The 16482-nt window shown below is 39.0% G+C and overlaps 1 protein-coding gene across 1 annotated transcript; it reads left to right on the top strand.

The window, feature by feature from the left end:
• Nucleotides 1-5375: 5375 nt before the first annotated feature.
• LOC133800364 (glycine-rich cell wall structural protein-like) lies at nucleotides 5376-7202 on the top strand. Its single transcript, XM_062238323.1, has 2 exons — nucleotides 5376-5485; nucleotides 6944-7202. The coding sequence occupies exons 1-2, from the start codon at nucleotides 5376-5378 to the stop codon at nucleotides 7200-7202; spliced, it is 369 nt and encodes a 122-aa protein (XP_062094307.1).
• The last annotated feature ends 9280 nt before the right edge of the window (nucleotides 7203-16482 follow it).

Raw genomic sequence — 16482 nt, forward strand, 5'->3', positions numbered from 1 at the left:
TACTAATATACCCTTCTTATAAGAAACGAGCCCACATACACATATTTAATATCTCTAACATACAAGCATGATTATATCATAATATAATTCACATAATAACTCAATTATTGCCTCCCGGCCCCCTAATCCAGGCACTAAGCCATATTAGGAAATTTGGGATGTTACACAGGCCCACCTCTGTTGGGATGATAGCCTATGTTCCATACACCATGACATAGGGAGATTCACCCGTAGAGGACCTTTTTGTTGTCCTGTACACCCATAACACCTTTGGTAACTCTTCTACCCATGCGCCTTTTTTATCTTCCAAGTTTTTCTTGATGTTGGCAAAAATGACCTTGTTGGAAGCTTCTGATTGGCTGTTGCCTTTTGGGTAGGTGACAGAAGCAAAACTCAATTTTATCTTGTATGTGTCACACAACTCCTGTACTTTGGCGTTTTGGAACGGGGTTCCATTGTCAACGACTATCTCCCATGGTATTCCAAATTGACAAATGATGTGTTTCCACACGAAGCTCACGGTGTCTGTTTTGCTGACTGTGACGTATGCCTCTGCTACGATCCATTTAGTGAAGTAATCGGTGGCTAGCAAAGCGTACCGTTTTCCTCCAGCATCTCTGGGCAGTTCCCCTACCACGTCCATCCCCCACTTTGCAAAAGACCAAGGTGCAATGATGAAGTGTAAAGCTTGAGCGGGCTGATGGATGGTGGGTGCAAATCGCTGGCACTTGTCACACTTTCTTCCGTAGTCGTGTGCTTCTGTCATCATGTATGGCCAGTAGTATCCTGCTGTGAGTGCTTTGTGTGCCAAACTTTGGCCCCCAGTGTGGTTTCCGCATGCTCCTTTGTGGATCTCCTCTAATAGTTTTTTAGCTTCTGATGGACGCAAGCATGGAAGATAGGGGCCATTAAGGGGCTTGCGGTACAACGTTCCATGGATGATGGAGTAGCGTTGAGCTCGAAGACGTAGAAGCTTGGCGTCTTTTGCATGGGCTGGCAGTTCAGATTTAGACAAATAGCGAATGATTGGATCCATCCAGCACTCGGGTTCTAATAAGGTTGAGAAAATTTCCAAAGCATTTGGTGATTGGCTTGTGTATATGGCGGAGTGCCGTAAACACTCCCCTGTAGAGGCTAATTTGGCGAGGGCATCGGCCTTCTGATTTTGGTCCCTCGGTACTTGTACAAGTTCAAATTGGTGGAATTGTGACTGTAATTCAGTTACCTTTTGCAATAGGCTAGTCAGGTGGGGTGCCTTGGTGTAGAAATTACCGACCACTTGTTCTATCATGAGCTTTGAATCCCCTCTGACCTTCAATCGTCTAATGCACATGTCTCGTGCCAGTTCTAAGCCATAAATCAAAGCCTCATACTCAACCTCGTTATTCGTGGAAAATTGTTTTAGCCGGATGGCTTCCTCAATTTTTAGCCCGGAGGGTGCTTCCAATACGATGCCAATCCCGGCTCCTTGAGAATTGGAGGCTCCGTCCATATGCATTGTCCATACCCAGTCAGCTTCTGATTCCAGCAGTTCAGGTAAGGTATCTGGGGTAAAAGATTGTATCTCGACTAGGAAGTCAGCAAGTACTTGGCCCTTTTTTGCTTTTCGTGGTTAGAACCGTATATCATACGTCCCGAGTTCATTCTCCCACTTGGATAATCTACTGGAGAGATTGGGTTTTTTCAACACTTGCTTCAGTGGGTAGTCCGTATATACAATGATGGTATGGCTTTCAAAATACTGTCGTGGCTTCTTCTTTGTTGTAATGAGTGCGAGTGCCAAATTTTCCATCATGTTGTAGCGGGTTTCAATGTCTAGTAGCATCTTACTGCAGTAGAACACTGGCTTCTTTTGGCTCGCGTTTTCTCGAAAGAGCACAGAACTCACGGCAAAGTGCGAGACAAACAGGTACAGAAACAGGTCTTCGTTGGGGATGGGAGAAATCAGTATAGGAGGAGAGCTCATATAGGATTTCAGTTCTTCGAGCGCTTTATTTTGTTCTGTCCCCCAGGTGGTGTTGGTAGACTTCTTGATGCATTGCAAGAAGAGCTGGCAATGATCGGACATGCGTGATATGAACCGGCTTAATGCTGCAATTTTGCCTATCAGAGCCTGGATGTCCCGGATGGTTCTGGGTTCCTTGACCTCTGAAAGTGATGCAATCTGGGTTGGATTGGCCTCGATGCCTCTCTGGCTGACCATGTATCCTAGGAACTGTCCAGAGGACACCCTAAAGGCACACTTAGTTGGATTTAGTTTCATTTTATAAGTGTCGAAGATGTCGAAGCATTCGGTTAAATTGTCCACATGTGAAGAACTCTGTAGAGATTTGATAACCATGTCATCGATATATACTTCCATGTTTCTCCCAAGCGATGAGGAAAACAGTTTGTGCATCAGCCTCTGGTATGTTGCTCCTGCATTCTTTAGTCTGAAGGGCATAACTTTGTAACAGTACAAGCCGCATTCTGTTATGAAAGCTGTATGGATCCGATCTTCTGCCTTCATTGGGATCTGATTGTATCCTGAGTAGGCATCGAGGAAGCTCATTCTTTCGAAACCTTCCGTGGCATCTATCATCTGATCAATTCTCGAGAGAGGGTAGCTATCCTTAGGACATGCTTTATTAAGGTTGGTGTAGTCTATGCACACTCTCTTTTTCCCATTTTTCTTTGGGACCACTACAGGGTTGGCTAGCCAACTAGGATACAGGCATTCTTTGATTGCTCCTATGCTCAGAAGCCGTTGTACCTCTTCTTGGATGGCCTGGTTGATTTCAGGAGCAAACCTCATCTGCCTCTGCTTGACGGGTGGGAAGCTGTTCGATATGTTGAGGCTATGATTCATGACGGAGGGGTCTATTCCTGGTATATCGTGTGGAGACCAGGCGAAGGTTCCAATTCTGGTTTTGAGGAATTGGATTAGGGTCACCTTTTCCTTTTCAGGAAGTTTGGTACTTACCAACACTATTTTGGATGGGTCAACATCATCTATATAGATTTCCTCTAGATCATCGAGGGTGGTCTGGGGCTTTTCACGATCTTCCTCTAGATCTAAGCCTTTGAGACATGCTGGTAAGTCATGCTGTGATTGCTATTTGTTGGGATTGGCTTCAGAAGGGGAGGTGACAGAATCATTTATTTCTTTCAGGGTAAGGAAGCATTTCTTGGCTTGCTTCTAGCATCCTTTTATGTCGATGGTATACCATCCGTTGGGTGAGTGGCACCGCATAACTTGATGCAAAGTTGAGACCACTCCCTGCATTCGGTGGATCCAGCTTCTTCCCATGATGGCGTTGTAGCTTGTGATGGAGTCCACGATGAGGAAGTCCACAGGCAAGGTGCATTCTACGGCTACCACGGTTAATCGAACAACGCCCTTCGGGTATACCCTCTGGCTGTTAAATCCCAAAATTGGTGCAGCAGAGGTCCTGATCTGATTTTCTTCGAGTCCCATCTTTTGGAAGGCTTCCCAGAAGAGAATGTCAACCCCACTGCCCCCATCGACTAAAACTCTTCCCAGCTGGCAATGGTCGACCTGTAGCGAAATGACTAGAGGGTCATCATGGGGCAAGTGCACTCCCCACAAGTCATCTTCGGTGAAGGTGATTGCAGAGGCTGGACAATGTCTGTCCTCCGAAGTGACAAGGTTGACTGTGTGGCCTAGTGATCTGTATCGCTTCACCCACTTATCCATCCTCCTGTGAATTTTGGTTGCCTGCTCTTGTTCCTCAGTGAGCTCCACGATCCCGTGTATCATGGGGATTTTCTTGAGAGGCTCTTGTGAGCTTGTGGTGGCCGTATGCAGGGAGTCTGCTACTTGTGGTGTTGGGACAGAAGCAGCGTTGGGCTGTGAAGTGCCGGGTGTGCTTGTCCCTTTAATATACTGGGTTAACCATCCACTTCTCATGAGGGCCTAGATTTGATTGTGCAGGTTGTGGCGTTCAGCGACTGTATGGCCATGATTCTTGTGGAAGAGGCAGAATCTATTTTTATCTCTTCTGTTAGGAGGAGTGTTAATCTTGTACGGCTCACGCTAGATGGGCCTGTCTTTGTTTTCTTCGTAAATGACTTCTTGAGGGACGGTGTATTCGAAAGAGGGGTATCATGGTGATTCTCGATTCAGTCTTGGCCTTTTCCCTCCTTTCGTGTGATCTGTTTCCTGTCTCTTCCTCTTGTCGTCCCTTGCAGGCGGGGGAGGAGGGTTATTTGCTGGTGGAGTGGAGATGAGTGCGGATTTCTTCTATGCGCGCTCTCGAAATTCTAGGACCCTAAAGATGCCCTCAGCATGGATCTGAATCTTAGCCATGTCATAAGGTGGTGTCATGGTGAGGTTTTCGTGTAAGAGAGATCCCACCTGTAAGCTTTTGACGAAGAGGTTAGCCACGGTGACTGGTTTGACATCGTGGATCTGATGTACGAGGTCGATGGAATGTTGGAGGTATGATTTTGGATGTTCATTTTCCCCTTGCTCGATTCGGTAGAGATCTGCCATCGTTCTCGGTGCCTCGTGGTTAGCACTATAGTGTTGGAGAAAGGCTCTGCGGAGATCACCGAAACTGCTGACAGAACCAGGTTTCAACTGCCTGAACCACAACAGGGTTGGCCCAGAGAAAGTCGTGGAGAAAACTTTGCACTGTATGGCTTCATTGTTTGCCTCTAAGGCCATCTTCTATTGAAATTGGAACAGGTGGTTGAGCGGGTCCCCCTTTCCTTTAAACGCAGGTAGAGGTGGGATGATGAATTCTCGCGGTTTGGGCTCGTTCTGAATCCACTTTACGAAGGGCGACTTATCAGTGGTTCTTGATACCAAATCCATGTGCTCAGTAGCATGAGCAGACCTTCCATCCGAAAACTTCTGCATCATTTCTCGCATCATCTCTTCTTTCCAATTGTCCAAAAACTGGATGGAGGGGGTATGGTCCTCGGCTGGTGAGTCTTGCGCAGCCCGTTGTGGGGTCTGCTAGGGCCCACTCTCGGCGGCTGGTTGGGTTGTTCTTGTGGGCTCTGCAGCGGCTCGCACATGTGTCTCACAGTGCACCATCCTTCTCTCCTCAGCCCCTTGGTGAAGACGGGTCGGGGAGGGTGGTATGGGACCCTGGAATCCTTCTCTAACGTGGTGTGTGGTTCTCCGGGGGGAGTCGATTTGAACGATCAGAACTTCAGGTCTACCAAGGTCGAGATTGTCGTTGTCTTGAGCTCTGTGCGTAGCTTCGTTGGACTTTCGCAATTTGGCGATCTCTGCTTTGAGCCTTGCCTAAGCTTCGGTCAGCATCCTGATGGCTTCGTCGGATCGCTGCTAGCTAGCCTCCAGCAGGCGACACATCCTGTCATTTTGGTCTCCCACATCCGTCGATGGGACGACCTAGGTGACGATGCCTGGAGCTACACTGTTCTTAGCCGGCATGGCTCCAAGGTTTCAAGTAGATCTTGATGACAAGGAAAGAGTTCTTGATTTGACGAAGTTGTTGAAAAGGGAACAAAGGTTCCCACAGACGGCGCCAATTTTTTGAAGCAACAACTTTATCCTTCTATATCTGGAGGTTCCTGCCAACGAATGCTAATCTTCCAGTTCTTCTTTGATGGTGATGGTCGTTTTGACAATTGTAGCTCCGTCGAAGGTACTTGCAAGAAAGACACTTCAATGCATAAGTCAGATTTTTTCCGATCCCTTTATTTGAATAAGAATCCAGTATTTATAGAACAAAAATGTAAGGTGGTTAGTTAGTTAAACTGAACCCCTGATTGGTGGGGGAAATAACTGAATTTCCCCCCAAGATGAGATGGTTTCAAATCAAATACGCAGAAGTCAGAGGCGCAGACCGCCTCTGACTCGTAGCTTCTATCTTCAGAGCCTCTATAGATCAAAACAATACATTTTGATCATACTAAAAATGAGGAAAGATCTTTGGGCCGAATATCTTGGGCCCAACAATATTAATTTTTATTAGCGGCGAACTTACTATTATTAGTGCAGACTAGTCCACCGTTAATACACCAAAGGAATTGCCTGGAAAAATAATTGAAGCTTTATTTATAGAATTATTAGCGAGGGTAATTACTTTTATTAGAGGCGGACTAATTACTTTTATTAGAGACAGACTACCCGCTGCTAATAATATTATTAGCGGCGGGAGAATAATAATAGGAGCGGGTTTCGCCGCTAATACTTATACATAGGTTAAAAAATTTGCACAGCCCCTCGTCTGCGTCTCTTCTCTTTTCCGAAAGAAAATTTACAGTTCTTAGAGAAATTCTTTGTCCGAACGAAATTTGTGCAGCAATTCTCTTCTTTGTAGTGTGTTAAAAGAAAAATATTTTGTAGACCCATTAGATTTCATCATGGATTACACACAAACTCAGCACATATCATTACTCTCTTTTTTTGTGTGTGTGTAATTTGTGTGTACATATCATTAATCCTTTTTTGTTAGAAGCTGAAATTACTTTAGTTGCAAGTTAAAAAATGAAAAACAAATTAGCAAAGATCAATGGAAGAAATAGCTGAAAGGGAAGGAGAAAAATAGTATTCATTTTAAATAAATATAAATATATCTTTGACATTTATATTGACTTGGGAAAAACCAATTTATAATGTATATAATTATATATTTAATTACATTACTCGTTTCTAAATTCAAGAATTAGTAATGAAACGAAAGGTCAACTCGTTTTTAACATATCAAATATTGAAGTAGTCAAAAACTTCCCTCCATAAAAAAGAGTATTGAAACTTTTTGATTTAATCTTCGTGGAAATAATTTTGTTGAATCTTAAAGTTGTACTATAAAACAAGAGAAGTGCCTTGTATATTTTGAGAGTTATTATAACGTACATGTAAAGGAAAAATGACAGGAGGAGTACCCTTACCCTTTATCATAATACCCGTAGTTTTCTTCTCGTTCATTATTTTGATTATAGTTTTGCAAATTATTTGTTCTAGACGTCAAAATGGAATAGCCGGAGGGGCAGCTGGTTTCCATGGAGGAATCGAAGGTGGCATTATTTCTAGTGATGATGGTGGTGGTTATCAAGACTTTGGCGCAACTGGTACTGCAGATAATTGGGCTGGCGGCGGCGGTGGAGATTTTGGAGGTGGTGGTGGCGGTGGCGATACCGGTGGTGGTGGCTTTGGAGGTGGTGGTGGTGGTGGCGGTGGCGACACCGGTGGTGGTGGCAGCGGCGGTGGTGGTTGTGGATGAGCATTGAACACATTGTAATTATCTAATTTTTTATTTTATTTATTTGTTACGTACTCAAATTGAATTATTGTACATATTATCATAAATAGAATCTTACACAGTTGTCGTACTTTCTTGGATCAATGAGTTGAGGTGATGAAAATTTCTTATTAAGAAGTTGTCTTTCTTTTATATATAACTAGAAAACAATTCTGCGCTATTTTTATAATTATTAAAAGATATATATTTTTAAATATTTTTTTAAAGATTGTAGGATTGTAATTCATTTTCACTTTATTCGTACAACATATTTTTTATATAGATATATGAAGGCATTTTGACCATAATTTTTTTTCTTGATGATGTTCATTGTTTATTGTATAGTGAACTTCCTATAAATTTATGAAAAATTCTGACAAATTAAAGTACCAAAAACAAAATTAAAAAAATTTGTTGTACATGCGCTTTTATTTTATTATTATTATTATTATACGCTTTGTATGGTTTTTTTTATAAAAAATCTAAATTATATATAAGAAAATTTATGTTTTGTGTCAGACTTATTTTGGATGATTACATGTTTGAAGCATTTATTTTTAAAAATTAATTTTTAGATCTTGTATTTTGTCAAAATGTTAAAAATTGGAATTGATAGATAGATTATTTGAATATTGTATTTTTGCTGATTACCCGTTTTGACCTTTTATTTTTAAAAATGAACATTTGGACCATGTATTTATTTAAAAGGTTCAAACTTCACATAAAAATAAAATTATATATTTATACAATTTTTGTTTTCTGTAAGGACTCACACTATTTTGAATATTATATTTTAGTTGATTACCCATTGGAACCTTTATTTTTAAAAATTAACTTGTGGATCTCAAATTTTGTCAAAATGTTAAAAATAGGAATAAATATATCGATTATTTGAAAACATTTGGACCATATATTTATTCAACGCGTTAAAAATTCTTTATAAAAAGTATATTATATAAATATATATAATTTATGTTATCTATAAGGGTTCACACTATTTTGAACCATGTACTTTAGCCGTTTACCCATTTGGACCCTTTATTTATTAAAATTAATTTGTAGACCTTGTGTTTTGTCAAAATATTAAAAATAGGAATATAAAGATAGATTATTTGAACCATGTATAATTTGATTGATTACTCGTTTAGATCTTTTACTTTTAAAAACTAACATTTGGATATCGTGTTTTGTCAAAAAGTTAACATATAATTAGATATTATTATTATTATTATTATTATACGTAGATACTTTATCTATTTTAATTTTTATTAAAATAAAATGAGAAAAAAAATAGTTGTGGTAATTAAATATCTAATCAAATTTAAATTCAAAATATAAATTAATTTTTTTTATTTTTATCTAGACCCTTGAGCTCATTATTTTACTAACAAGATCTAGGTCCATGTCATTATATCTATTATAAATTATACAAATTAATAATTAATATGATTACAAAAATAATTTAAAGTATTTTTATTTAACTTTGACTCGCATAAATGTTACCTATATATGAATTATATAGAAACTCACCATAAATAAATGCTCTTGAATTTTAAAATAAAATAACTGAAGTACTTGATCAAGTACAATGTTATTCTCGTGAATCAAATCACATGAAAACGTGTTTGGTACATTTTATTAAATTATTATTATCATTAAGATGGTAAATAGGAATAACTACACGAGAAAACATGTATTGTACATCTTTTGTAATTAAATTTATTTTTTTTAGTATTTTTCAATGATTTAGTAGTTAAGATATTTAAGCTAAATAAATTTTTAATTAAATTAATATGTATATATATTGATATTTTTAAATGTTAAGATATTTTAGTTTTGAATTTAAATTAATATTATTTTTTAATGAAAATCTACATGTTAAAAGGTGTACGGTAGTTCAAAAAGATATATTTTTATATAATATTATTAATTTAAATAATAACATCTTATAAATATATTGTTTTAATTTAAACTAACGTGTAACTAAATTTATACTAATTAGTTACATGTAACTATATTTTTTAAATTAATTAATAAAAACAAAAAATGAATAAAAAAATTACTATTATTATGTTAATCCATAAAATGAATAAAAAAAATTAGATTAAAAGAGTAAATAAAAAAAGTGTTTTGAAGATATTTTAGAGTGCCACATAATCTCTTTTAAGCTCATCATCGAATTGAAAATTAATTAATAAATTTATAATTGTAAAAGTAAAAATATACATATGAGAGAACTTGAATATCATATAATATCCAAATTCTCTAAATTTGATCAAGATTATTAACTATAAACCAAACACATGATGAGTTCAAAGTTTCATAGTAAATTTAAGATTTACTCAAAATAATAAAATTAAAAGAGAGAGAGAGACAGATTTTACCTTTTAAGAAACCACCTTCAAAATTCTTATTTTGTCTCTCATCACCAACAATGAAATGTCAATGGTTATATAGCTGCAACATTTTGTATGTTTTACATATATTATATATAATATAGAGATATTAATTAACTGAGAGAGAACTACACCTTCACAGTTTTTTTTCATCAACAACAGTTGTTTTTTAAATAGCAAAAAAATAAAAATAAAAAAAACTACATTAATGTATTATGTATAATAAATTAAAAATATTAAAGTAAAGCATACATGAGTGGTTTTTTTTTTCTCTCTATTATAATGTATATAAAATGACAAATGAGAGATAGATGTTATTATCATCATTATTTTTATTAATCGAAATTTTATATTTAATTACTTGAAAACTATATTAATGAGGAAATTGAGAAATAATATTATTAAATAATAATATAAAATTATTTTGGAACAATTTTAGAGTCACACATCATCTCTTTGGTGCTCATTTTTATATAAATATATAGATTATAGTTTTTGGATGAAGTGATTAAGAAATAACATTAATATTATATATTACACGTGTATATATGGATTCTATTACGTGAGCAAATGTCTTTACTAATAAGTTTAAGTTATTGATGATTTTTTTAATAATAAATCTATTGGCCATAATGTTTTAATAAGTACATAAGTTATGATTTTTGGAAACTACCATCTCCATCGTTGAAAATTATTTAAAAAAAGGTGTCTGGTGGTAAAGTGATTGTAAGATGTGGTGAGCCTGTAGATTTCCTCGAATGATTGCGACGCAAAAAACGACTCTTGTATAAGGAGGGATCAGCAAATTCGTTGTGTTGATCTCTGACGAAAACTCCATTGTTGCTTATGCTCCAAGCTAAAAAAATTTGAGCTTCGTTGCATTGCATTTTCGAAGCTGAAAATCCTATGAGATTGATTCCGATGTGGTGTCGTTAAACTGTGTATTGGAATCTGTTCTAGTTGCTGCTTTCTTTTTCCTTCAAGATACTCGTACATTTTCATTTCTTTCCCATTAGAGGATCTATGTAGTGCCAAATTGGTAATGCGTTACTAAAATATAGCTCACTTTACAAAAAGAGTGTTGTTATTTGGCACCTTAAGGTGCCCAATACCACATGAGGTGATACTTTATGGTTGGTTAGCGATACTATATAATACTTATTAAATTCTAATATATTGGATCCGATATTGAATTGCACAAATAGCGGTATGCTACCTCCTTGTGGTTTTGGCACCAGTAGTGTCCCTTAGCAATTCTCTTACAAAAAATTTGCTCCAATAGTGTGCCAAAAGTTGTGTCAAATTTGACACATGCTAAAAGTTTGGCCAAATTTGACCCACAATATAGCATGGTGCATATTTTGCATCACCATAAATGCTACACTTTTTTATTTACTTTTATGTCATTTTTATTATTTTAGTATTATTTTTATCTATTTGCAATACATTTTACCGTTGTAGATGTGATTTCCTACAATTGATTAGACGGGCACCAGCAACCTGTCAAGAACAAAGAGAGAGACGAGAGTTCAATTGGGAGCACTACTGAGGTGTCAGCCAAAGGGACTCCAACGCTCAAGTTAGTTGGGCTATAACGAAAGATGATTGAAAGCAATAAAACTAAGATATAAATAATGAAGTAGTAACGGATGGATGAGTGATGGAATGGTTGGAGTGACAGTGGCGATGACGGTGGGACTGAACAGCTGGGTCAAGTCCGGTGAGGTCAAATCAGACTAACTAATTGGACCTGCTTGACTGGATCGTCCAGAGAGAGAATAGCCTTGTTTCAATAAGAAAGTAATAAGAGAGTCAAGTGATTGTTCGATTCCCCCTTCTCAACCCCTGAGGGTCTTCTTTATAGTTGTTTTCTTCTTTCTGTTCTCCCTTCGTCTATCTTGCCCATTCGACCCGTTCTTAGTGGTTCCCTCTGATTTTTATGGGAGGAGGGGTGTGCATTTTGACTGCTTCAATGTCCCTGACTGATTGAATGCACCTGGACTCGGGTCTAGGTACTAGCTAGCTCTTTTTGGATGGCTAAGCCCATTTACATAGGTTTTGGGCCTTGCTTGCTTATTGGGCCTGGCAAGCTAGTCTGGCTGACTAGATGGGATTTAATTGTAGACAATTTTTATCCACTACAGTTTGTCCCTCACTCTCTAGTTATAATTCATTCTAGCTAGAGAGTTTATAATGTTGAATCCTATGCACCATAGGACTTTAAGGCTATTTGGCCAAACGGGGTGAGTGTCCAAGTAGCCAGGTGGATGAGTGGCCGAATAGGCCGAGCGGCTAGGTGCCAGATGGTTGAGTGGTTGAGTAGGCCGAGTGGCCAGGTGGCCGAGTAGCTAGGTGCTAGATGGTTGAGTGGCTGAGTAGGCCGAGTGGACAGGTGGCCGAGTGGATGAGTGCCAGATGGCTGAGTGCCCGAGTAGGCTGAGTGGTCAGGTGGCTGAGTGGGCCAAGAGGCCAGGTGGCTGAGTGGTAGAGTAGGCCGAGTGGCTAGGTGCCAGATGGCTGAGTGGCCGAGTAGGCCGAGTGGCCAGGTGGCCGAGAGGCCAGGTGGTTGAGCGGCCGAGTAAGCCGAGTGGCCTAATGGTCGAGTGGCTAGATGCCAGATGGTTGAGTGGCCGAGTGGGCCGAGAGGCCAAGTGTCTTGGCGGCCGAGTGGTCATAGTGGTCGAGTGTCCATAGTGGCCAAGTGGGCCGAGTGCTCCTCCGAGATGGCCGAGTGCTCCGCTGGGGTGGCCAAGTGCTCCTCTGGGATGGCTGAGTGGCCTACTTCTCATGAACTTCATCTGTCTCTGAGACTTTTTAGGTGTTTCCTAGGGAAAGTTGAGTACCTTTTGGTAGGGCCTCTTGATGGTTGACCACTTCTTTTTTCACCCTTGCATTCATGGCCTTATATGGCCAATCGAGGAGTTTGTGTTTGATCTTTTTGTACTGGTGATAAATGTAATTTTTTTTTTGTTTTAGTTACTTTAGGATAGTATTCCTCACGTATGTGCGTCTGATTTATGTATGTCTGATCCATATAGTTCTTTCTTCTGACTGAGTGGTCTGTCTGACTGACTAGTAGAGTCTTAATTCATTTAATAGGCATATCTTGCTTTAAGGGTCCTTTCAGATTGACTGATTGACTAACTGGTCATTTTATAATTTAATTGGTATAATAGTCTGTCTGTCTGAATAATACGAAATATTTTCCTTGTATATCTTTGATGTTAGGTTCGTCTATCTGACTAATTGTTGACAACTTGTATTTTCTTAATTTTGCCTTAATGAATGGTTCATCTGACTGATTGATAAGTCGCTTGGTGGTTCTTACTTCTGTGTCTAGTTGAATGTTTTGAAAGCTGAGGTAGCTTTATTGGAGAATCAGATGTTAGTGATTGGGCTGGAAGATGATATCTAGTGTCGTGATATAATGGCTAGTGGATGGTAAGACTGATAGCTGGAATGTTTCCAAGTACATCGCAGACTTTGAGGAATTGGAGAAGATGATGGCTGAAGAGACGGCCCAGGCTGAAGAGTTAGCCACTTCTTTTGGCTTCATGACTACTCATGACCTAGTTGTGGATGACTGACTTCTCCTTTTGTTCAAGTTCTCTGTTGGGGGATGACTGAGTTTATCCCATCTTATGTATTTTTAGTTGTTGTATGGACTTTTTCTTATGTAGTGTTGTAAACACGAGACTTTTTCTATTTTTTTTATAATTTTTTTTGTTGTATCCTGACTGGTTGTAGCTTATATTAGCGTTCTATAAGTTGTTGTATCGGATGTCGGTTGGCTGTATAACTTATGGAGTATAAGTATCTTATTCACCGCAATCTAAGTATAAATTTACTTGGTCAATTCATACTTAGATTTGTTATTGATCTGTTCGTAGTATATGTAGAAAAAAAATGGTTGTGATAGGGGGTTACGCTCCATGGAGCTGCCTACATACCATTTGCAGGGATCAAGCCCAAATGTAGTTCTAACACTTCCTGCATGACAGTGTCAGTATGTTGCTTGAATGAAGATCTCGTGGGATCATTGATGAAAGAAAATGAAAGGAGACTAGATTGAGTTAAAAGTGATACTGTTTTAAGTGGATATTGTTCCAGCTGTTGTTGATTTCGCGTCCCTCTTTAGTTTGTAGCTTGTATGCTCCATGTTCGACTCTTTTAGTTATGTCCCTTGTCAATTGGTAGTCGGATAGGGTTCCTGGTTCTTGTTGTACTTCTACAGTATGTTCCACCTGGCCTGTATGTTCCTCTAAGTTTTGTTCTAGTTGGGCATGTTCCTCTTGCACATCTTCGTGTTCCTATTCCACTTGAATCAAGTCGGGTTCAGGTTGTGTTGTCCTTGAGTGACTAGCTTCTGTTTGGTAGTTCCTGCATGGTTGGTATTCTGAGAAACATCTACACTAGAATCATAGTTAGTAGCACATGGAAAAATGTCTTCTTTGAAAATAACATCTCTACTAATAATAGTTTTAAAACCAGAATTTTCTTTAACCCATAGCCAATACCTTTTTGTGCCCTCAGGATACCCTAGGAAGACACACTTTAAAGCCCTAGGCTCAAACTTACCCACACTTTGGTGTGCATAGGCTGTACAACCAAATACTCTAAGGTTAGACAGATTTGGTGGCATTCCCGACCATATTTCAATCTATTGCACTTGAGGGGCACATGTTTACTAAATATATAGCTGTTATAACAACTTTCCCCCAAAATCTTTTGGCTAACCCTGACTGTAGTAATAAGCATCTCACTTTGTTCATTAGGGTTCTATTCATCGTCTCAGCAACACCATTTTGTTGAGGGGTTAACCTAACAGTTTTGTGCCTTTGTATACCAACTTCTCTACAATATGAATCAAATTGATCATCATTGCAGTATTCTAGGCCATTATCTGTTCTTAGGGCTTTAACTTTGTGATTTGTGAGGTTTTCTTTGAGTGTTTTCCACTGAGTAAACTTTGAAAAGCTTCACTCTTATGTTTGAGTAGAAAAACCCAAACTTTCTTAGAATAGTCATCTATTATCGACATAAAGTAAGAACACCCCCCATGTGTAGAAACCTTTTCTGGACCCCCACAAATCTGAATGCACAAATTCTAAAATTTCTTTTGTTTTGTGTGTGCCAATGCTAAATTTTAGCCTATGATGCTTACCAAGAATACATGATTCACAGAAGCCAACACTACTTACTTTATCATTACCAAATAAGTTTTGCTTACTCAGAATTTGTAGCCCTTTCTCACTGATATGCCCAAGTCGCATATGCCACAGTATAGCTTTTTATCTTCATTTGCTTGAGCTATTGAGTTATTACACTGAGTTATTGGTTCTCCTTGTAAGTAGTACAAACCTTCATGTTTGTGTCCCTTTATGATGGTCATGGCTCCTTTACTTAGCCTCATAGTACCTGCCTCAAGTTTTCTTACAATACCCATGTCATCTAGAACACTTATTGAAATTAGGTTTCTAACAAGGTTAGGAACATACCTTACACTTGTTAGTGATCCAGTGACCCCATCAAGAATCCTGAAACTTACTATTCCCGATCCTTCAATTTGACATGTTTGGTTGTTGCTATGAGGCGAGAGATTCTGGATGAATCTCATACTACTCCTTACTCTTTGCATCCAGGCACCACGAAGATGTACCAGGATGTGAGATCACTGTATTGGTGGCCTGGGATGAAGAGGGGTATAGTGGAATATGTGGCTAAGTGCTTGACATGTCAATAGGTCAAGGCTGAGCATCAGAGGCCAACAGGGTTATTGCAGCCTCTAAACATTCCAGAGTGGAAATGGGAAGACATCACGATGGATTTCGTGGTGAGGTTACCCAGGACTGTTTGTCAACATGATTCAATATGGGTTATCGTGGATCGCTACACCAAGTCAGCTCACTTCTTACCAGTGAGGACTACTTATACAGTTGACCAAAATGCAAATCTCTATGTGAGAGAGATCATGCGCCTCCATGGAGCACCGAGGTCGATCGTGTCAAATCGGGACCCTACTTTCACTTCCAAGTTCTGGGGAAGTTTACAGAAGGCCATGGGAACACAGTTAAAGTTCAGTACTGCTTATCATCCTCAGATAGATGAACGATCTAGATATTAGAGGACATGCTGCGAGCATGTGTGCTGGACTTTGGTGGGTCCTGGAGTAAGTATCTACCTTTGACAGAGTTTTCCTACAACAACAGCTATCAGTCGACCATTGGGGTGGCACCTTATGAGATGTTGTATGGTAGGAAATGTAGATCTCCCATTCATTGGGATGAGACAGGAAAAAGGAGATACTTGGGTCCTGAGGCAGTGCAGAGGACCAGTAAGGCCATTGAGAATATTAGAGCTCGGATGCTTGCTTCTCAAAGCAGACAGAAAAGTTATGTAGATCCCAAACGCAGGAACGTGGATTTCCAACTGGGAGACTACGTCTTCCTTAGAGTCTCACCATGGAAAGGGGTGAGAAGCTTTGGGAAGAAGGGCAAGCTAAGCCCTAGGTTTGTAGGTCCATTTGAGATCCTGGAAAGGATTGGTCAGGTGGCCTACATGTTGGCCTTACCACCGACATTGTCGACTGTGCATAACGTGTTTCATATCTCAGCTCTTCAGAGGTATGTATCTGATGTGACTCATGTCTTGAGTTACGAGGATCTAGAGCTTGAGGTAGATCTCTCCTATGAGGAACAGCCAATCCAGATACTAGACAGAATTGACAAGATACTAAGGAATAAAACTATACATTTCTCTAACCATCACTCTTTTTCTTTCTTACATGAAACCCTCACGAGTTCACTCTCTCTCTCTCTCTCTCTGGAAACTTCTTGCAGTTTTCTCAAGGATCTTGGAGAGCATTT

This window comes from Humulus lupulus, chromosome 9 (assembly GCF_963169125.1).
Source record: "Humulus lupulus chromosome 9, drHumLupu1.1, whole genome shotgun sequence".
Classification (NCBI taxonomy): Eukaryota; Viridiplantae; Streptophyta; class Magnoliopsida; order Rosales; family Cannabaceae; genus Humulus; species Humulus lupulus.